Source organism: Umbelopsis ramanniana (assembly GCF_025399195.1).
Source record: "Umbelopsis ramanniana AG unplaced genomic scaffold K450scaffold_48, whole genome shotgun sequence".
NCBI lineage: Eukaryota > Fungi > Mucoromycota > Umbelopsidomycetes > Umbelopsidales > Umbelopsidaceae > Umbelopsis > Umbelopsis ramanniana.
The window spans coordinates 89,763-111,244 of record NW_026252134.1 but is presented as its reverse complement, the minus strand read 5'-3'; the positions used below and the strand labels follow the sequence as shown (position 1 = coordinate 111,244).

The window sequence follows — 21,482 nt, the reverse complement described above, 5'->3', positions numbered from 1 at the left end:
TAGCACCATGAATCGCCCCGCTCCTCTACCTCTAGGAGACAAGAAGAAGCAACAGGAAATGCTGGATCTCATTCGAAAGAAACAGGCCGAAATGGAATCAAGTAGTAGCGAAATGCATCCTGACGCTTACAAAAAACCCGAACCAGAGTTTGAAGGCGACGTAAACCCAAAAACAGGCGAGGTCAATGGTCCCAAAAACGAGCCATTGAAGCATGGAGACTGGAGCTTCGGCGGCAGGGTTACTGACTTTTGAGTAAATAAAAAGCGTGGCAGTAGATGTGGATTATGTACTTTTGCAAATCATTCTGATAAATGAACGAACTGGCTTTTTTCAGTGGCGTAATTTGATAACTGCGTTGAGGATGCTCTGGCTACACTTGGGGAACTGAGCGAGCTCCAATGGAAGATTTACATCATCATGCAACGGTTTGGCTACAGAATCTGATATCAAGTCTGATTGAGCGGAAAAAATCTCTCTTCAGTCCGATATTGCCATGGTTCTAAAATGAAAGTTCAGGGCATATCAGGAGTGTCAATTCGCCCTCAGGAAAGGAGGTTTTGTCGCTAGCATGTTACTTTTTGACATTAGCTACAAATTGTTATCTTCTTAGCTTAGTCTTTATTATATCAAGCTTTACACTTCAAATTGAAAAAAATTAGGTTATACCAGTTTATAAGCATCAGACACGGGTTTGCATCATTACAAACACGTTTTTTTTTAATCATGTAGGCCGTGCGGCTATTTCACAATATCGACGTCACCTGACGGGCAGCATTGCTACAACCAATAACTTTTCCGAATAACCATTGAGAATAGTATAAATTGTGAGAGTTCCAGAGTTGAAAAAGGAATATCTTGATCCATCAGATGTATTCAGAGCGTGAAGATGATGCTGTAAGGTGGCCCGAAGATTCAAGTCCGACTTTCATGTGAATCCTTTAGAATGGCTGGTTGTTTGAATCCAAACGTGTGGATTACTTTTTTGTTGTCTCTTTTTTTTTTTTTTACCCCTTCTTGGTTGAAAACCTTGGACAAGCCCAATCAGTGTCAAGTAGATCTCTTGATTCTCTATACCTCATGTCGGCTATCAACCGAAGAACACAACGCGTTGTCACTGATAGCGAAGACGACTTTGTTGAAATCCGCCAACGACAGCGCCATGACCTTCAACTTTCTCGTCGTAGTCAAACTCCTCCAATTGCTGAAAAGGACGAGGACGAAACCAAAACTAAATCCAAGAGAAAGCTTATCTCTAACACTGTCTCGATCCCCTATATTCATACCGCTCCTATTCATGTTATAAGTAAGCCTTCTGTACTATCAAAGGAAGCTCCTCCAGTCGAAGGTGGATACCATGGTTTTATACGTCTTGGAAGTAAGTTAGCTTTTCTATTCAGCTCATGACAATATGGACTCGTTTGTTCATGCCTTCGATCTGCGAAACATTAATTTTTTCCTTTCACCCGCGTCGTTTAAATAGTGTTGGTACTGGGTGCAAGCAACATCCGTCTTATCATCGAGAATTACATGAAGTATGGCCTGTTAATCAAGCTACCACATAGCTATATCCCCTATCAAGATTATGGTCTTTTTGTGCTAGCCTGGGTCAGCGTTCCGATTAGTATAGTATCGGCCTTTCTGATTGAGTGGCTGATGGCAAAGATAGCCATGCATATTAAGTCACAAAAAGAGGATTCTCGACCAAAGATCACGTCTATTGAAGTACTCGCTGGAATCTTTCATTGTATGCATCTCCTATTTTTAATGATATATCCATCCTATATTGTCTACACCAAGATCTATCATCCTATGGGTAAGCAAAAGCCTCTGCATATCTCTGGTTATTTTATTACATCGTGGCTAAAGTATGCTCTCCATATCCCCTTTCTCCATTTGATGTCCTTTAAAGTTGGGTCGGCCGCTTTGGTGATCGCCCTTATTCTTTTCTTGAAGCTTACTTCCTATGCACTTGTTAATCGCGAGCTTCGAGAAATGTACCTGACGGATAACGGAGACGCTCCCGGTGGCAGTCATAAATACCCCAACAATATTGCCATTCCCAACATCCTGTATTTCTGGTGGGCACCGACACTGTGTTACCAACCATCCTATCCGAGATCCCCAAGATTCCGCACAACATTCTTCCTCAAGCGTGTCAGTGAACTGGTAGTGTGCTTAGTGACGATGTACTTACTGGCTGAGCAATACGCCAAGCCGACTTTAGAGAATTCATTGAAGGCACTGGAAGAACACAATTATGTGGTGATTGTGGAGCGTGTACTAAAACTATCTACAACGGCTGTCGTCATTTGGCTCTTGATGTTTTACGCCTTGTTTCATGCATTTTTGAATGCACTGAGTGAGGTATTTCATTCATTCAATTTTTTTTCTCGCGTTGCACATGACTTCTAATCATTATCGTCGCTCGATCGTCGCATAGGTGTTATTGTTTGGCGACCGAACCTTTTATCTAGCTTGGTGGAATAGTAATAATTTGGGATCCTACTGGCGACTGTGGAATCGACCGGTATACCTTTTCTTTAAGAGGCATGTCTATCTGTAAGTGTTGGGATACTACTTGAAGGGTTTGGTAGCAAGAAACCGGTCAGACTGAAAAGCTAAACATTATCTGTAAATAGCCCAAGTGTGCAACGCGGATTCCCTCCTTTGCTTGGCCAATTTGTTGTGTTCTTCATTTCAGCTCTCTTACATGAAGTCTTGGTAGGCATTCCAACACATGCTCTTACTGGTTTCGCTTTCTGGGGTATGTTAGGTCAAATTCCGTTGATTGCCATCACAAAACCGCTTGAGAAATGGAGAGGTAAAGGAAGTGGTCTTGGAAACACGATATTTTGGATCACTTTCTGCGTGGTTGGGCAACCTACTATCGCATTATTGTACTACTATCAATGGGCAGCAGCACATAAACAAGTCTCTGCACCAATTTAGAGATTCATGAATAAAAAACGTACCGAATTTTCGGCAGATTGATTCGCCGAATAAAAAATCACACTCATGAGTGGGATACTCACAACTTTGTGGGGGTGGGAAGTTCACACTATGAAATGAGCTTAAAACCTTCCTCCCCATCTATTCTATTCTCCAACAACTCTTTCTTCTCACCCGTCAATTAACTATGGTAAAGGATTCTCAACTCGACCAAATGGCAGCCGACATGTCGCTGGCACGACAACGGCCTTCTTTCGACGTCAAGCTTATGTCGACCTTCCTCGTGGGTGACGAGGAGAGCTTTAAAGAGCGCGAAGAGGGAAGAGCTATTTTGGAGAACGAGCCTCTATTTGACAAAGAGCCGTTGGTTTTCATGAGCAGAGAGGAGGTAAGCACACACATTTTCAGACAACCAAGCTGGAAATATCGGCTGGCGTTACTGACACCATTATTAGCGCCTTCGTCATGGTATTAAAGTAGCAACAAGACTCATCGAATTGTGGGAGGAGCATGCCTGGTCCCCAGATCAGTTTGCCGCTGCGGTTAAGAATGTCGACATGATGACACCTGTGAGTTTTTTACGGTTTTAATGGAGCATCTAGCGAAATTTTGGATGATGAGTACTAAATGGAATTTGGATTCATAGGTAACTTTGCACTACGGAGGTAATTAGAGCTATCATGTCATATAAATACATGATTTTACACAGTTCTAAAGCTTTGTCTCCATGATTTCAGCGTTTATTCCGGTCATATTGAATCAGGGAACCGACGAACAAGTACAAGAGTGGATAGGAGCGGCTCTTAGTCATACTATCATCGGATGCTATGCGCAAACAGAATTAGGTCATGGATCTAATGTTGGTGGGTTGATGACCACAGCCACTTTTGATAAACATTCAGATGAATTCGTTTTGCACAGTCCTTCTTTGGCCGTAAGTATTGCTTGAACACTCTGAAATGCGGACACAACATCCATTTGACTCTGAAAAATCGTGACAGGCTGCCAAATGGTGGATTGGTGGTTTAGGCGTGATGTCTACTCATGCTGTTGTCCAAGCTCAATTGATCATTGATGGCAAAAATTATGGTCCTCATATTTTTGTTGCACCCATACGATCTCTCGGTATGTTATACTAATTTCTATCGATGTATATTTGGCGTCATAATTAACGAGACTGTCCCTTAATCAAAAGAAAATCACAAGCCACTTCCCAATATCTTGGTCGGAGACATTGGACCAAAGGCTTATGGTGGATTTTCTAGTATGGACAATGGCTGTAAGTTATATCCTGTTGTATTGTATTTCGCATTTGTACTGTCGCTGATTGAACGTGCGTGCAAAAGATCTACTATTCAAGGAACACAGAATACCACGAAAAAATATGTTGATGAAGTTTGCAAAGGTTGACAAAAATGGTGTATATCGTCCTCCTGTGCACTCCAAGCTCTCTTATGGTAGTATGGTCAAGCTCAGAGCCGGTATGGTTTCCGAAGCTGGCTGGAAGTTGGGCCAGGCTGCCACTGTGGCCATTCGTTATTGCACTGTTCGCAGACAATTCCAGCCTGCCAATTTGAACAAAGCTGATGCTCCTACCGATGCACCCGAGTCACAAGTTATCAGCTATTCTGGCCTCCAGCACAGACTGTTTCCTCTCATTTCAGTAGCCTATGGCCTCATCATCACTGGATTTTCCGTTAATAGACTTTTCGATGAAATGACAGAGCAGCTCGCCAGCGAAAATGCCACCCTTCTTCCCCAAGTTCACGTTCTCACCTGCGGATTGAAGAGCTGGGGTACTCGTAGATCTTGCGATGGTATTGAAGAAGTATGTACAGAGTATATGTCTAATCTGTCTGTATGGTAAACGTCTAACCATTAGCATAGTGTCGTAAGGCGATGGGCGGTCATGGCTATTCGGCATTCAGCGGTCTCTCTGATTTATTCGCTTCCTATATTCCCTCCAGTATGTTCTTATTGACTTAATAGACTGAGTCATTCAGTACAGGCTGACATTTGAAAACCGTTTTTGCATCCAGATACTTATGAAGGTGACAACTGGATTCTTACTCAGCAAGTCGCACGTTTTTTGGTGAAAGAGCTTGGAAGATTAGCCAATGGAAAAGAAATTTCTGCCAGTACAAGCTATCTCGCCCGCCTCGCCAGTGGTGATACCAGCAGCTCATTCAGAGTTTCCAAGGTAGAACAGCTAACTGACTTGAACGTTCAAGTCGACTTGTTTGCCACAAGAGCCGCTCGTGTTGCTTTCGAGCTTGGTCAAGCATTGCAGTCCGGCAGGGCTTGGTCAGATCTCAACGTGGAGTGTTGGAATGCCAGCGTTGCTCATACCGAGTACACAGTCATGAGAGCCTTTGCTGACAAAGTAGAAGAGGTCAAGAAGGATCAGTTTGCTCCTATCCACGACACCTTGAAGATGCTTTGCGATCTGGTCAGTTTCATGATCACAGCTTATGATTCAATGTCACATGTAGAATACTAACATGATAGTACAGTTTGCCGTCTCCAACATTGTCGGCGTTTCACAAGCTTCTTTTCTGGCTACGCAGACCGTTCATGCCGCTGATCTTCCCGTCATCAATGAGCTTTATCGCTCCTTGTTGCACCGTATCTCCAAGCAAGCTATTCCCTTGACAGACGCCTTTGGTTTTAGCGACAAGAATTTGGGAAGTGCTCTTGGTAGACATGACGGAAGAGCTTATGAAGCTCTTTGGGAAGCTGTACAAAAGAATCCTATTAACCAGGAGAAGTGGCAACAGGAAACCTATGAGGTAAAAGTCCCTTGCTTTTACTTGGGATTACACACAATCGAACTGACCTATCTCTCAACAGACTATTATCAAGAAACTACTTCATAGAAATAATAGCGCCGAACCTGTAGAAAAGGCTAAATTGTAATTTATCGATAGCTTATCATTAAGGATATCGTGGTGGTATTGCCATATGCATTAATGTATACCTGAAACTCTATTGAACAAATAAGATACACTGTGTTCTGGAATAAAACATAGTCAAAACTCAATCAGGGCATGAAGAAAAAAGACAGAAATGAAAGGGTACAATTGAGCAACAAAATAAAAGCAAATTCTACATATATATATGAGTGATCTAGATGTGTGCAATGTAATATCTATATCGTGGCCATAGAACTGAGCCAGCAGCTGACTTAGCACTTATGCCATTGCCTTCATTGCTGTCTCATAAGCAAAAAAGGTGGCTGCATTAGCTGGGAACGCTCTTGCCAAGGTTGGGCCAATACCGTTGAAGAAAGCCTTGGGACCAGTTGTCTTCATAATGGTTTTCACGACATGCCTGGCCGACTTGTAGCTGTAATAACGAAAAATATGATCAATGATGGAGCTATCTTCGAGAGAAATAGCAAGCATTCGTCAAGTCAGCTTTACCTGAGATCATTTTGCAATCTGCTCTTGATCACATCTTGGGGATAAGCAGGAATCCAAGCACCGAAACCAGCCAAACCGCCAGCCATCAACAGCTCAAACGATGAAAGTGGGTTGTTCTCAGGGTCCTTCTTCATGGCTTGGAACACTCTCTTAAGACCTTCGTAAGTGACTGGCAAATTTGAAATCAGATGTGAAAAAAATTGGGGCTGTATGGGGGTGACCTGATGTATACGTACTGAAATAGGAAGCAAAACTAGGAACATCACGAAGTAGCGTGATGCCCAAACCACGATAGAGACCAAATATTCCATTCGCTCGGCTGGTTCGAATACCACAATCAATGACTCCCTTGTACTGCAAACAATGTCATGAGAAGGTGTCATATGGTGTAATATCAGTATGGTCTGCCATCACTTACGGGAGGTTCTAATTGTCCGTTGGCACCCATAACACCAGCAGCGCTCTGGGTTTGCAGCTTGACTTTCAAAAGCTCGACAGGGCAATTGAAGAATGCCATTACCAAACCAGCACCCATACCAGCGAGACCAATTTCACCTATAGACAAAAGTCATTCAATTAAATAAACAATCAAAGGTGGCGTTCTGTTTTGGTCTTGATGGACTTACCCAGTGATAGCTCTTTGTTGGGATCGTTGCCCTGGAGCATTCTACGGAAGTTACCGTTGGCAGTGAAAACAACGGCATTACTGGCGGTGATACGTTAGTATGAATAGGGTGAGGTAGTTTACATGGAATAGCATAACCCACCAGATACCGATACCGGCCAAAGGAGATGTCACACCTCTGTAAAGTCCTTTAGGCTGTTGGTTTTTTAACAGTCAGTTTGATTTCTACTTTGGAAGTGTAGGCATATCCGATCAATGGTATCTTACCCCTTCAGCCTTGAACAAAGACTGAAAGCAGTCAACTGCATTCTTGTAAATTGGTGGTGAAGGTTGTGTCTGCATGCGAACTTTGATAGTATCGAAGGGATGACCTAATGGTAACTTGGTAAGTTACAAATCTGTGGCCCAAGGCAGTAATACCATAATGGATTCGAGGACTTACCAACTACTACCTGAGCCCATCCACCGATGGTTCCGGCTATAAGGTCCTGCGCAAATTTCGGAATGGCGAAAGAGGTGGTTGGCACTGTTGTTTGGGTTGTCATACTGGCAATCTGTCAAAGGTCGTTCCAAGAGTTCCTGAAGGTCAATATTTTTTTTTCTTTCAGTTTTGGGAGTTTGGTCTCAATATTTTGTAACTCCGCCATCTTTAGTCATATTGACTTGGCCAATGTTGCCGCCTGCCACATTGAGTTTTCGGTAGAAAAAGCGCTGTCTTGCGCTCTTTATTCTATTATCTCTCGTCTTTATAAAACCTTATGTACAAACTAAGCGGCAATATTCTAAATATATCATATTAGTAAATCAGATTGGAGGATCTCCTATGTATAATAGGATAGTCAGTATGGCATAAAGTGGCAGACGCAGGGATGAGCGATCGAACTTACCTAGTGTAGGCCATTTGGGCATATGCTCCTTGTCAACAAGCTCCCACACCTGTCGTGTATCAAAAAGCTCTATAAACTGTTGGTCCATGGATCTGGATTTTGGATGCGAGAACCTTCGATATTCATCAAAAATGGACGTATAAGACCAATGCTGCAGTTTTCGCATACAGCCAATTAAGCAGCCTGTACGATGCTATTGAAGATAGATAAATGAGTGCATGCTTATAAGGACGAGAAGCATAAGACAAATTATACATACCTTTCCCTTGTTGCAGTGGATCAGCATTGGGTGATTCCGGCGATCTAAATATCAACAGCTCCATTTTAGTCGTTATTTTTTTTTGCAGTGAAAAAAATGCAAGATCGTAGCTAACCTAGTATCGCAGCTAGTGCAGCACTGATCTTGTTTTCTGGAACTGATAGCAAGAAATTAGTACGGCACTCTGGGCTTCGAACGAACGTCTAATTGAATATTTATCTGCATACTTTGCACGAAAGGTTCCTAAATTTCGGGATCAAGGTTAGCTTCCATGCTAGATATCATGTACCCTATAGTCTGCAATGTACCTTGTTACCAGCTATGCCAAACTGGAGGAATTTGATTTTGTTCTCTTCCAAGAACTTCATGTTTTGTTCAGGGTAGTCTTCCAGAATCAAAGTCCTATTATCGAGAGAGGCTGATTAACACAAGGGTACAAATATAGCCACAGCTCGTTTAGTACTAACAGAACACTCTTGAGTCCGAGTTTCTTGAGGAATGAAAAATGTTTCTTCTTTGGAAAAGAGCTCCTATAGATATAGTCGGACACCATGTTGAAGTTTTCTGGCGGAATCAGAGCTTCTTCAAAGACTTCTTCCTCTTCTCCCATAAGGTCATCCATGGCTGACCAAGGCGGATTGGAAATGGTTATGACATGCTGCGGTCGTGAAACAGCTTTTGTAGCAGATATAATGGCGTGCTCCTGAGCCACTGTATCCACTTTATCGGCATTGCTTTGCGCTTCTGACATGCAGTAATGAACGGCTGAAAATAAATATAGCGAGGGCCACGTTGACGCTTTTACGCAAGCGTTTCAAACTGCGATTCTTTAGAAACGCACAGCAGAAATTTAACTCCACAGTTTGACCATTTCTCCCTCCCTACCCACTTTTTTCTGATTGCCAAGACAGCCGGCGTAAACTAGCTGCTTTTATTCCCAATGTCAAGATATCAAAAGGTACACAAACAGCTTTCAATGAAGCGACCTCTTGGCGTCAATGTGCCCATTATTAATCATTGCTCCTTGCATTGTATAGGTTCCGAGCTCGGAAGATCCATTAGAATCCGACGTTCAGCTTTCAACTTTGCACCCTCAATTTAATAACCACCCATCGTCCAGTTCATTAGAAAACACAAACAGCTCACCAATACTTCGAGCACAGAATGCGGCCCTTTTAGATAGTTTCGAGGAAATCACCGAAGAAGAAATGGAGTCTGAAAGTCACGGTCTACTAAGTAATAATGGGCATGGCCAAGATGCCATCCCACTAAGCTCTCGCACGTCTTCTTCCAGTCGACGACCACACCATAACATCAACAACCAGCATCCAGCTACCTTGCCGGTGACCAATGATGGTGTATTTGCTAATATGTCTGCCAAGCCTGAGTCAGAAAGCAATAAGGACGATGAAACGCCGCCGGTACGTATCTGGAAAATTCTCGTCTTATCGCAAAGCCAACCAATTGTACTAATAGCCCTTAACTTTTCAGACTTATGAAGAAGCATCTACCGATGCAACACCTCCCTATTGGCAAACGACAATTATTGCGCCTGCTGGCATGGGCGATATGGTCCTTGTTGAAGGCATGCCGGTTGGTAATGTCTTTGCCTTCGCATGGAATATGATCAGTAAGTTTTTTTTTACATCATTAGTCACCTTGGAAATCAACTACCTATATTTACATATTTGGGTACCGTCTGCCATAGTCTCCATGAGCTTTCAGTTTGTAGGCTTTATGTTGTGCTACCTACTTCACACTTCACATGCCGCAAAGGTGAGTTTGAATCCATTATCTTGAGCTCTTGCTTGGATGTGAATGACCACTAATTGCCAAATTTTTTTAGCATGGTGCAAGAGCAGGTCTTGGAATTTCATTGGTTCAATACGGTTTCTATATTAGCAGCCATGGTAATTTCGGCGAAGAATTCAAAAATGAAGACGATGATACTCCAACTGACGAAGAGGAAGCTCGAAATACCAACATTGTCGCTTACATATTGATGATGATAGGATGGTTCATCATCATCCGCTCTTTAGCAGACTATGGTAGAGCAAAGAAGATGGAAAAGATCATATCTGCTGAACCAACCATTGAATCCGTCGTGTAATTTCCCACCTTTCTACCCCACTTGTAATCTTTTGCTCTTTGATACTATCTTTTGATTCCTTCGGTTGCTTATACTTGAACTGAACCCGTCTAGATCAATGGGTGGCGATTTCCTCATTTGTATGTCTGTTGTAACATTATTCTTCATTCCCCCCTTGTTTATCCCGCTCCTCTCCCTTTTGCAATGCCTTTTCTTTTCTCTTCCCAGTTGAATGTTTCATCACTAATGAATGGAAAGATAAAAAAATGCTGAGGCTTAAGGAAATTGATGAAATATGTGCCTGTACCAGCCATTGATATATTTATTGGAATGATCGGTCCGTATTATGAGAAGAAGTACTGACAAAGACTTGCGTAATCATTTTTAAAATAGACACAGGGTTACTCTAAATGTATCTCTCAAGATTTGTGCAATGAAAAGAGCTTCATTGTGTGTATATGCCATATTCTTTAAGGGATATATTACCATTCCAACTTGTCATTGCCACAAGCACTTGAGCCGCAAGTTTTCAGTTCAGAAATTACCAGTGGATCTTCTGGTGTTTCCGAGATTTCCAAGTGCGGCTTGCGGCCATACAAGGAGGAGGTAATTATGGTTTTGTCGGTTCCAAGTATTTGATTCAAAGCGCCTTCCTTGGGCATTCTGAGATAAACCTGATCATCTTCTATCTTGACTTCAAAGGTCATCAGTTTGTATTTCATCTCTTCTCCTGGTACTAAGCATTTGCCGGTTTTCAAGGAAAAGTTTTTCTAGTGAGGTAACACATAAATATTTAAAAACTGTAGTCGCATGAAATTAAATAGAGACAAACAACCAAACGTTGTTTATGGTAATCTACCTTGTGCATTGGACACGAGACGTAAGAGTCTCCTCCTGATTCGTTGTCAATGGACCCTAAGAGACCGGATGAAAGCACAAGGGCTCGTTTGTGCGGACAAATGTTTTGTGTAGCGTACCATTCTCCAGTAGCTTTATGGAATACGGCTATCTGAACATCTCCGTATCGAACAGTCTTGCCTTGATCCTGTGGGAATGCTGAAACAGGTCCAACTGAGAACCATATACGGTCTTCACTGCAGTTGACACTGGTGTCTATTGCTGGGACATCCTTTGGCCAACTTGCTGGCCGTACTTGGTCTCTTTCCTTGACCATCTCAATCACTGGTTGCGCGTGCTCGCTATTAACAAATTGTTTGAAGTGGTCGCGTGCTTTTGGATTTTTGATAACCTTAGTCCATTCACATTCGTATGAGTTAATAAGTAATTGCATTTGTGCCTCAAGCTCATCTCCAATTCCAAGGTAATCGTCTACGACCACTTTCTTCAAGTATTGGATTCCACCCTCAAGTTTTTCGATCCATCTCGCGGTTCTTGTCAACTTGTCAGCAGTTGTGATGTAGTACATCAGGAAGCGATCTAAATACTTGATGACGAGGTTCTCAGGTATATCAGCTGCTAATAGTTCCGCATGTCTCGGCTTGGAGCCTCCGTTTCCTCCAACGTACAGGTTATAGCCTTTGTCTGTGGCAATACAACCAAAGTCCTTTCCCTATGCATTTGAAAAGGATATGTTGAATATAAGCTAGGATTTTCCATCTTTTTAAAACAAAGATATACCTGAGCTTCAGCACATTCACGGATACATCCGGAAACTCCTCCTTTCAATTTGTGTGGAGATCTAATGCCCTTGTACCTGTTTTCCAGCTTATGGGGCATAAGTATGCATATAAAGATGGCTAAGTGTAATTTAGACGTGTGACTTACTGTTATTGCAAATCCGACCGAGTCTTGTTGGCCATATCGACACCATGTAGTTCCAACACAGCTCTTGACTGCTCTCAAGGATTTGCCGTAAGCGTGACCACTAAAAACCATGAAAGTTCGAAGGCTTATACTATTTTTAAAACAAACGAAGGCTAGCCAAAGTACCTTTCAAAGCCTGCATCAACCAGTTTCTCCCAAATGTTCGGTAGATCTTCTTTCTTGGCTCCCACTATAACATGTTGTTGATATCGCAACTTCTTATCAAATTTAGGCTGTGAAATACTTACTGATATCAATTCTCTGTGCACCTGTGATTTTTGTGTAAAGACTGTATTCCATAGCAACTTTAGCAATGGCTTCGAGCTTTTCAGGAGTTACTTCGCCAGCCGCTATTCTTGGTATGACACTATAGAGGCCACCGCGTTGAATGTTTGCTAGGTAGCGATCATTTGTATCTTGAAGCGGCAACAATGAATCATTCAGTATATGGTCGTTCCACAAGCCAGCCAGGATCGATGCAACAGCAGGCTTGCAGACCTCACATCCGGTAGTATCTGGATATTTGGAAACCTTTTGCGCTATTTCAGAAAATGTTTTCAAATTTTGAACTTTAACAATGGTCCATAGTTCCGGTCGAGAGTATTCGAAGTGTACACATAAGCTATTCTTCACTGTTTGTCCCATAGCCTTCATCTCTGCTTCAAAGATCTAAGAAGAAGTAAGAGTTAGCTATGTCAGGATACATGAACAAAGCTGTATGAAGGAAAGGTTGTTTACCTCTTGCACTTGTGTCAAGCAACCACCACAGCCTGAGCCAGCTTTGGAGTATCCCTTTACTTGATTGACATTTAAGCATTTCTTATCCTTGATGACTCGCCGGATATCGCCTTTGCAGATGTTATTGCATGAGCATATTTGTGTCTCATCAGGCAAGTCACTTGCTGTCTCCACAGATCCAGTTGGAGCGCCGAGAATAAGTTCACTAGGAGGAATGAGTAGCCTTTTCTGACTCTTGACCATAGCAAGTAGCTTTGCATAGTCCTTTGTGTCTCCAACCATCATACCGCCCAAAATTTTCTTTCCATCCTTTGTAAAAAGGTATTTCTATAGGAAATTCATATCAACACATTGTATCTTTTCAAAGGCAGTCATGAAGGAAGAAATGATTCAGTCTTACTTTATAGATGCCACTAAATGGGTCTCTGTAAACCAAAGGCTGTGATAACTGCTCATCTGCGAAATAATCTCCAAAACTGGCAACGTTGACCCCCAATAGCTTAAGCTTCGTTGATGTATCTGCCTTTTTGAACTTTAGTAACTTTCGCTTGCTTTGATGAAGTGAAGTCAAGTTACGTGCGACCACTTCAGCCATTCTAGTGCAATTGAGATCAGCATATTGGACTTCATGAATAAAGATGGAGCTTGAATACTTACTCGTAACCTGGTGCTACCAGACCATAAGTAATATCAGCATGTGAAACACATTCTCCAATAGCAAAGACATCTGGGGCGCTGGTTTGCATGTAGTCATCAGTGATAACGCCGCCATTTTTTGCAACTTCAATATCTGATGCACTTGCAAGGTCGCTTCTTGGCCGTATTCCTATCGCATAGATCACCACGTTTGTATCGACATTTGTATCATCTTGTAATGTCAATCCTGTGACTGATCCATTGTCATGTAAAATTCCTTTGGGGCAGTTAGAGACTACAACAGATATTCCCAACTTCTCAATTTCTTCTTGAAGTACACGAGATCCATCGACGTCAAGCTGTCGTGACATCAATCGGTTTGATCGATCAAAAACAGTAACCTCAAGACCAAGGTCTTTGGCGGCTTTGGCAGCCTCTAAGCCTAGTAGCCCACCTCCGACAACGGCAGCCTTCCTGCAGGTTTTTGAATAACTTATCATGGAATCTAAATCGTCAATCGTTCGATAGACAAACACACCGGAAGACTCAAACCCAGGCATTCCGGTGGGCACTGCAGCCGTGGAGCCAGTTGACATAATACAATAGTCGTAGGAAATGACCTTGCCTTTGTTAGATGTCACGGTTTTTTCTTGATGATTGATGGAAATAACCCGGTCACCCAGATGTACTGATACATTATGGTCTTGATACCAAGCTTGTTGCTGCATCAACTGTTGTAAGACATCTCGATGTTTAAAGTACTGTGTGAGCCCGACTCGATTGTAAGCAACTTGGGTCACAAAAAAAAAAAGGTGAATATAGTTGAATCAATTAAGGTTTCTCAATAATCGGCAGCGATTTCTTACCGAAGCTTTCCTCGCTGAATGTGATGATGTCAAAAAGTTTATCGGTATCGTACTCCAGAATCTTCTCGATAAACGATAGACCAACCATGCCAAGACCAACCACAACAACGATTTTCCTCTCCATTGATGGAGCGAGCATTACAGTTGGAGCCATAGAAAAAGCGAGGAAGGAAAAAACTTTGTAAGAAAGAGGAGTGAGAGATAATGGTACTCAGAACGTGGGGGAGGGAAAACATTCTCAATGTGATATATTGGTAACCATGTTACAAGGTCCCAGGCTCGGAATACGATAGGCCACCAAAAGGTATATTGCATAGAGGAGCAGATCTTTCAGTAAAGTAGATAAGGCTTTTGGTACTGTAAAGTCTTCATAGCCAGCACTGATAAGCTATCAAAATAAAAAGATTTTCTGGGCAACATAGCGTTATCAATCAGGCTGATAGAAAATCTTCGAGCTTTTACAAGCAGTGTAACTTTGCTCCGAAAGCCGTTATCGTAGTGGAGGAGTATCATCCAATCGATTGTTTGTTAAATATGTTTTTACTTCCAATAAACTCTTTGCGTGTCGAGCACAGGCACTGTATTCGGACCTCAAATGTCGATCTTCCCTCTATGAAAAGCAATACTTTGAGGTGCTTGAAAAGTGCTCCAAGGAAGCATTTGAAATCTGCAGAGGTTTTTTTTTTCATCTTTATGGTATGCTTGCTAACTTCTACGCATCTGCTTTTCATTTCAAATTGATTTTTTTGTAGTCATTTATCTGGACTTCCAACAAAAAAGCCATTTGAGGCATTTAATCAGCTTTCCTATGTACAGAAGCCCTTATCAATTTACCTCCATTTGTGAAGAAACTCGTCCGGATGAGTTCAAATGTAGGACGCACGAGAAGATAACCAAAAGCTTGAGCAACGTCATTAGCCAAAGTTGACAGAGGATCATTACGGCTGCCGGATCATATCAAATGGTCATCCACACTCATCGATAACGGAAAAATGGCTCACCAACAACTTCCATGATTTTTTAGTAACAACACTAGAAAGGAGCTCTCTATCTACAACGCTTGACATGATAAGAAGGTCACACATATGGCAGTTACTTGTTGATAGTAAAGGAATCTAGAGTAATAAGCGGCCGCCGATTTGTTTGCAATCCAGGAATGGCAATGCGTCGAATACATTGACTTGCCCCAAAGATAAGGATAGTAAGAACTGACCATTATCTCCCAAATGCCACATTGACTATCGGACAGCGTGCAAGCCTGGGGATTTGTTTGTAATCTAGGAAAGGGAATACATGAAACTCGTACACCTCACAAAGATAAGGATGGCCATAAACGACCGTTATCACTAAGGTATCACGTTCATTTTAGAGCGGTGGGTGCGACTCGGGATATGTTTGTTAAACTAAATTAGAAATTGAGGAGTATGATAAAGACAACCTATGGCTTTGATATGCAATGTTTCGAAACACTCTACCAGTGTAGATTGACTGATGTGTGAGCCAGTATCCATTTTGCCGTTATCTGGAAGCGGTGTACAAAGTATACTAACATAGCACAGCACGCACTGCAAGCGAAGATGAGTTCAAGCATCGAGTTAACAATAGTCAATTCCACTACTCATTACGCGAACGTTGGATAAAAGTATTTATTATTTCAAATGTTCATGCGATGTAGTATACTATGATTGACTAGAACACATAAACACTGTTTTCCATAAACTCTGGATCATAGATCTCCTCTACAGCCGGGATAAATGTGTCATGAACCATTGCATCTGTTCCGCAAAGAAGTACTATACTACTATCTTTTACAACATCATTGAAGGGAAACAAATGATTTCTAATTTCCTGTCTATTGATACGGCCTTTGCCATGTTTCCAAGTATTGGATGGTCTGGATAATAGGACTCTAAACACAAATGATCAGCGAACACCCTTACCGGCCAAATCACCAGAAAAATAGAAACTGTATTTTCGCCTACCTTAGCGACATTCTCTCAGGTCCAAGTTTGAGCGCCATGTCTTCTAGTTCTTGTCTCAAGATAATATCCTCTTCATAACGATTTCCATATATAAGTGAAATTCGAGTGGATTGGTCCCCAAATTCTTGTGATATAGCCATCAAAACTTGCCAGATGGGCGTTATTCCTGTGCCAGCACAAATCATGCCAATGTCCTTGGCGTGTCCAATATCTTGTCTTTTGAGGTGGATGAATCGTCCCATTTCAAGATATTCGAAGCTTCCCAGAGGACCTTTTGTTTCGATGGAATCTCCTATATTTAATTTCTCTACTTGCTGTGTAAATAGACCACCTGCTGGATACTCTTGGGCTGGACGGTAAATCTTAATGATGAACTCCATAAACCCATCACCACATAGACTTGGCGTATATGCGCGCATAATGAGTTTGGAGTCTGATCGACAGCGTAAATAAACATGTTTTCCAACAGGCAATCCATGCTTCATAGAGGGTGAGGAGAATGTGAACCGAAACAAGCAAATATCTTGTGTAATGTAGACTTTCTTCTCCAGGACCAAGGTCTTCCAAATCTTGGGTTCTAGGAACTGATCTGAAGCAGGGTCGGAATGAGTGCGATCTTCAACAGGTGCTTGTGAATCCTTGGATAGAGTGCCGATAATATATTTTTGTAGCATTTCGTGAGCAGCAGTAGAATGGATTGCGTCAAAATCTTCCGTACAATCTTGGCCACCAACTAGTAATATGGAGTCTATTCCACCAGGGTGTGCCTTCATAAATGGAGTACAGTCATAAATCATATCCCGAACAACGATCCAACAATCGTCGTCTACATTGTGTTTTTCCACTTCTCTCCAGCTATATGTCTTCAAATCGGTTAATGGTTTAGTGTCTTTCGCAACAGTTTGTTTCTCAGGTTGCAAAACGTCTAACCAGCCTCCTTTTTCGGGGCCAGCAATGGTAGGATGTCGGAAGCGTAAACCGCTACCATCAGGGGTATCTACTATGTCGACTTTGATGGTGAACCAACTGTTGTTCATCATGCCCATAAGGTTCCAAGAAAAGTTTCCTGGCTGCGTATTTTGCGCCTCATCCCATGCCCGAACAGAGATTTCTTGGCATCGCAGCAGTCGAGAAGGCTTGATAGAATGACTCCAAAGTGCCCAGCACCAATACCTGATTCTTTCGTAACCATGATCGTCATTCTCGGTCAGCTCCGGCAGTTCATCCTCCTCGGGATGGGTAAGCGTGGTCAATTCCCAAGTTTCTCCTCCATCAAAAGAAAGTTCAACTCGAGTAATTTTCCTGTTGCCTCCGCTGTATGCGTATCCACGTAAGTTGAATGTGTCGTCCGTTATAGCTTGGCTAATGGGTAAGGTTGCGCCATGATCAGGGCAGAGAATTGCGCTATTGACATTCAGGTCATATAATGTGTATTCAGGTTTATACCACCATTTCTCAGCGTCAGCCAAATCCTTGTCCACAAAACTTGGGAACACCTTGTTATCCACATAGTGGTAAATATTGGAAGACTCGGTTTCTGATATATGTATCTTTGTCAACCACTTGACGCTGCGGCCACCAATGCAGCCTGGAACAATAACTCGCAAAGGAAATCCATGATCGGGTGAGAGCCACTCTCCATTCATCTTGTATGCTAATATAACATCATAAAATTCATTCATGGCTCGTTGCGTAGATATACTGGTGCCGTATGGACCCTATCATTTGAAACAGGATGAATACGATACATTCAGATATTATGTCAAAGCACAGCAAAGTATACACCAGTCTTGTACCTTTGGAGTGTTGTCACATCCTTCAAAACAAACATGCCTTGCTTTTCGAGTCAACCCTCCCGCAAATGTATTGATAACATCTTTCAGCGGTACGCCGGTCCATCTAGCGGTACTAACACCTGGTTCACAATAAGTGTAAGCGAAAACTTACTAAGCCCCATCTGATTTCGAAACATTACTATTACCAGCAGCACCCCTATAGTTATAAAAATCAAAGGCGTAAGTTGTTGGACATTAGCGATCAATGCTTTTTTTGAAACAGCGGTAACTTGCCAGTTAAATCCAATGGTTTGTTTGCGCATATTCACCTCTTTCCGTCGGTTACCAGCACATGTCATGGTGACGGGGAACGTGATGGAAGGCAGTTGCAGTAAATCATGCATGGATATTGAGCATGGGTTTTTCACTTCGCCGTGGATTTGTAACTGATGAGAATTAAAGTCACAGTGGGCAACAGCTCCATGATTGCGAACAAAGTGGAGGTCGTTGGGGGTTATGAATCCGCTTTTGTCCAAAAGTTGTACCGAGGGTTCTACATGAGGATTGGGTTAGAATAATTTCTCTGTGGCGTGAAAATGTAGAGCTAGAAGGTACGGTACCGGCGTTGAATGGATGCTTGCCAGTAAGACGAATCAGATTTGAATTACGGGCTACAACATGATCCGGGGTATCTCTATCCCGGGGATCTACGTTGGAGATGTCAGTCGCATAGGTTGAGATGTTATTTATCGAGTTATTTTGCGTTAGAATGATAGAGTTTGGCGGCATTTGATGAGTAGCGAGTGATATAATAGATGAAAACTTGATGCAGAAGGTCGTATATAAAGTCCGCGGAGTTTGGAATGGATGGGGGCACAAATCGGTACGGTTTCGTTTGGTTCTGAATGCTTTTCCGCACCCAAACCTAATCCAGTGATCACCGGAAGATACTTCGACAGGGGAAAGCATGTTTGATAATGCTGTTGGTTTCTACATTTGGAATCAACCTATCAGAGATTAAAGATTGGGCTGGTTCCACCATCATAGCAGCTCCCCGTAACATTTGCCTAGTTCCAGTTTGTGCGATATCGCCAAAATAAAAAAATTGGTGGATTTGAAAAAATACTTAAAGTGCCAGGTTGTTACCACATTACACAGTATCTGCTGTTGGCCGACTGCAAAATGGACTCGTTCAGTAGGACTCTCCAAACTGACAGCCACGGAAAAGCCTCCACCATTAAACTATTTTCGTTCGCTCGTCCTCATATGCGAGCACTTCATCTGGTAAGAAGACACTGCTTGAAGAAACTTGTCTGAATCAAAGGATGAAATTGTTCATTCATATTGCCTAATTTCTTCTAAGGGATGGATTTCATTTATGACAGCTTTCCTCGCCTGGTACTCTATACCTCCTCTAATATCAATCATTCAAGCTGATCTAGGCTTGTCTGCTGTATGTATTGTTTTATTTGTCATCTGTTCAGCTCAGCGAACCACAGTCAACCATGTGTTAATAATTCGCACAAATAGACCGATGTTTACGATTCTAATGTGGTGGCAGTCGCAGCGACCATAGGTAAGAGAGAGATTCAAGATGAGTGTGCCTTGACCACCTTTGTAATTCGCTAAAACTGGTGATTTCGGCTTCCAGCGGCTCGCTTGTTTGTGGGTCCGCTCTGCGAGCGTTTTGGACCAAGAAAGGTGATGGCCGGTCTGCTTCTAGTTGGAGCGATACCGACGGCCATGGTAGGATTAGTCAAAACGGCAGGTGGCTTAATTGCCTTGAGGTAATTGGATTCACTGCATCTGGAATGCTTCATCTGACATGGTGGCGAAGACTCAAAGGCGTGGTACCCTATAGGTTCTTTATTGGTATTTTAGGTGCCACATTTGTTCCATGCCAATTTTGGGCAACCCAAATGTTCTCCTCCAATGTGGTCGGCACAGCTAATGCTCTAGCTGGCGGATGGGGTAATATGGGAGGCGGCATAACGTAAGCTCTCGTATTCCAACATGTAATATGCTCGCAACTACTGACCATGCCCCTGGCTTATAGATACTTGATCATGCCTCCGATTTATAACGGCATCTACTCCCACATACCTAATAGTACAGCTTGGAAGGCTGTGTACATTATACCAGCAGGTAAATGGCAGCTTTATATCATTTTTTTCTCATGAACAGAGAGCTCAACCAACATCTTTGCACATCAAATAGGAATGTGTATTCTTGTTAGCTTAGTTGATATCTTCTTCTCCGATGATTGCCCTGAAGGAAAATGGCATAGCGTTCGTCAAGTTCCCAATGATCAAGTTCCTCCTCCGGTAGATGTTAAAAATGAAGATATGGAAAAGATGCCACAGGTGGCTGTGTATGAAGATGTTGATAACACGGACGACGACACTATTTCCTTGTCCTCGGTCAACTCTCACAAAACCTTTGCAACCTCAGTAGCTGTGTTCTTCAAGACACTGATTCGACCTCCCGTGTTGATTTTACTGATCCAATACGCTTGCTCGTTTGGTTTAGAATTGAGTGTTGACAATATCATTGCTGCTCTTTTCCATAATCGCTTCCAGCTCAGTCTCACTTCTTCCTCTTACGTCGGATCTGTCTTTGGCCTTATGAATTTGTTTTCTCGTCTGTCAGGAGGACTGTTTGCCGACTATTTGTTCAGAAAATGGAAGTTGCCTGGCCGAATTTTAGCTCAAATCATTCTTCTCACTTGCGAAGGTTGCTTCTTGATCGGCTTCAGCTACAGCCTCGGACGGCTGGACTCAAGTATAGGCATGATGGTGCTATTCAGCTTCTTTGTGCAAGCATCTTGTGGCTCGACGTTTGCTCTGGCACCATATGTAGATCCTGAAAACTCGGGCACAGTGATGGGTATCATTGGCGCTGGAGGTAAGTTTTTAAATTGTGACCTAAAGTATGCATCCCTAATTTTACTTAATATGGCCACCCGTCTTCAGGTTCGCTGGGAGGGCTGTGTTTCAATTTCTTATTCAAAAGCTATGGTCTCGATTATCACTCTGCTTTCCTCATTCTCGGCATCGTTGCCTTGGTTGCTGGCATCCCAGGCTCCCTTTTGCTGAGAGTGCAAGGACGCATGTTGTACAACTTGAGGTCCACTAAATAATATTACTATCATTAGCCCAGCTACCTGCAACATGTAATCTATCTCTTACCATGTATAAATAATTTTGGAACTAAGCCTGCCCAAAAGAAGGGGATCATTAATTCTGAGACTTCTCGTGTAAAGTCTGTGCTCATTGAAATTTGTCTTTGCGGCTCAAAATGCGGCTCAAAATGCGATCTAGAAAACCATTGATACCTCGGTCTGTAGGCGGTATCGTGCATTCACACATGCTTGACTTCATGTGCTTCAAAATGATGGGCAAATTTTTCCCTAAATTCAAAAAGGTAGAT

The 21,482-nt window shown here is 42.4% G+C and overlaps 9 protein-coding genes across 9 annotated transcripts; 5 read left to right on the top strand and 4 right to left on the bottom strand.

The window, feature by feature from the left end:
- Positions 1-7: 7 nt before the first annotated feature.
- On the top strand, positions 8-253 carry K450DRAFT_177594 (uncharacterized protein; the record flags this gene model as incomplete). Its single annotated transcript, XM_051584266.1, has 1 exon — positions 8-253. The coding sequence occupies one exon, from the start codon at positions 8-10 to the stop codon at positions 251-253; it is 246 nt and encodes an 81-aa protein (XP_051442567.1).
- A 737-nt stretch (positions 254-990) lies between these two features.
- Positions 991-3,012, top strand: K450DRAFT_191051 (uncharacterized protein). The gene is made up of 5 exons (XM_051584450.1): positions 991-1,376; positions 1,482-1,814; positions 1,911-2,365; positions 2,442-2,560; positions 2,641-3,012. Exons 1-5 carry the CDS (start codon positions 1,079-1,081, stop codon positions 2,948-2,950), a joined length of 1,515 nt encoding a protein of 504 aa, XP_051442566.1. The 5' UTR covers positions 991-1,078; the 3' UTR covers positions 2,951-3,012.
- A 34-nt stretch (positions 3,013-3,046) lies between these two features.
- On the top strand, positions 3,047-6,117 carry K450DRAFT_295242 (uncharacterized protein). Its single transcript, XM_051593611.1, has 11 exons — positions 3,047-3,338; positions 3,406-3,519; positions 3,597-3,615; positions 3,688-3,884; positions 3,952-4,075; positions 4,146-4,229; positions 4,297-4,778; positions 4,838-4,916; positions 4,990-5,399; positions 5,464-5,739; positions 5,801-6,117. The coding sequence occupies exons 1-11, from the start codon at positions 3,138-3,140 to the stop codon at positions 5,864-5,866; spliced, it is 2,052 nt and encodes a 683-aa protein (XP_051442565.1). The 5' UTR covers positions 3,047-3,137; the 3' UTR covers positions 5,867-6,117.
- K450DRAFT_251426 (uncharacterized protein) lies at positions 5,984-7,580 on the bottom strand. Its single transcript, XM_051590720.1, has 8 exons — positions 7,440-7,580; positions 7,265-7,368; positions 7,140-7,192; positions 6,999-7,078; positions 6,791-6,927; positions 6,609-6,726; positions 6,373-6,541; positions 5,984-6,295 (listed from the first exon to the last, which is right to left on the bottom strand). Exons 1-8 carry the CDS (start codon positions 7,540-7,542, stop codon positions 6,142-6,144), a joined length of 918 nt encoding a protein of 305 aa, XP_051442564.1. The 5' UTR covers positions 7,543-7,580; the 3' UTR covers positions 5,984-6,141.
- A 109-nt stretch (positions 7,581-7,689) lies between these two features.
- On the bottom strand, positions 7,690-9,101 carry K450DRAFT_251423 (uncharacterized protein). Its single transcript, XM_051590719.1, has 7 exons — positions 8,611-9,101; positions 8,452-8,545; positions 8,371-8,386; positions 8,259-8,300; positions 8,144-8,187; positions 7,885-8,077; positions 7,690-7,818 (listed from the first exon to the last, which is right to left on the bottom strand). The coding sequence occupies exons 1-7, from the start codon at positions 8,892-8,894 to the stop codon at positions 7,802-7,804; spliced, it is 690 nt and encodes a 229-aa protein (XP_051442563.1). The 5' UTR covers positions 8,895-9,101; the 3' UTR covers positions 7,690-7,801.
- Positions 8,970-10,560, top strand: K450DRAFT_251416 (uncharacterized protein). Its single transcript, XM_051590718.1, has 5 exons — positions 8,970-9,101; positions 9,181-9,564; positions 9,635-9,773; positions 9,852-9,919; positions 9,990-10,560. The coding sequence occupies exons 1-5, from the start codon at positions 9,084-9,086 to the stop codon at positions 10,251-10,253; spliced, it is 873 nt and encodes a 290-aa protein (XP_051442562.1). The 5' UTR covers positions 8,970-9,083; the 3' UTR covers positions 10,254-10,560.
- A 154-nt stretch (positions 10,561-10,714) lies between these two features.
- Positions 10,715-14,420, bottom strand: K450DRAFT_177615 (uncharacterized protein; the record flags this gene model as incomplete). Its single annotated transcript, XM_051584270.1, has 10 exons — positions 10,715-11,002; positions 11,092-11,802; positions 11,871-11,957; positions 12,018-12,117; positions 12,183-12,246; positions 12,305-12,725; positions 12,795-13,121; positions 13,195-13,390; positions 13,452-14,220; positions 14,297-14,420. 10 exons carry the CDS (start codon positions 14,418-14,420, stop codon positions 10,715-10,717), a joined length of 3,087 nt encoding a protein of 1,028 aa, XP_051442561.1.
- A 1,508-nt stretch (positions 14,421-15,928) lies between these two features.
- On the bottom strand, positions 15,929-18,271 carry K450DRAFT_251409 (uncharacterized protein). Its single transcript, XM_051590717.1, has 3 exons — positions 18,075-18,271; positions 16,279-17,996; positions 15,929-16,205 (listed from the first exon to the last, which is right to left on the bottom strand). The coding sequence occupies exons 2-3, from the start codon at positions 17,958-17,960 to the stop codon at positions 15,986-15,988; spliced, it is 1,902 nt and encodes a 633-aa protein (XP_051442560.1). The 5' UTR covers positions 17,961-17,996; positions 18,075-18,271; the 3' UTR covers positions 15,929-15,985.
- Positions 18,272-19,018: 747 nt separating this feature from the next.
- Positions 19,019-21,274, top strand: K450DRAFT_251407 (uncharacterized protein). Its single transcript, XM_051590716.1, has 8 exons — positions 19,019-19,337; positions 19,417-19,506; positions 19,584-19,629; positions 19,705-19,840; positions 19,915-20,029; positions 20,147-20,198; positions 20,271-20,957; positions 21,026-21,274. Exons 1-8 carry the CDS (start codon positions 19,236-19,238, stop codon positions 21,190-21,192), a joined length of 1,395 nt encoding a protein of 464 aa, XP_051442559.1. The 5' UTR covers positions 19,019-19,235; the 3' UTR covers positions 21,193-21,274.
- The last annotated feature ends 208 nt before the right edge of the window (positions 21,275-21,482 follow it).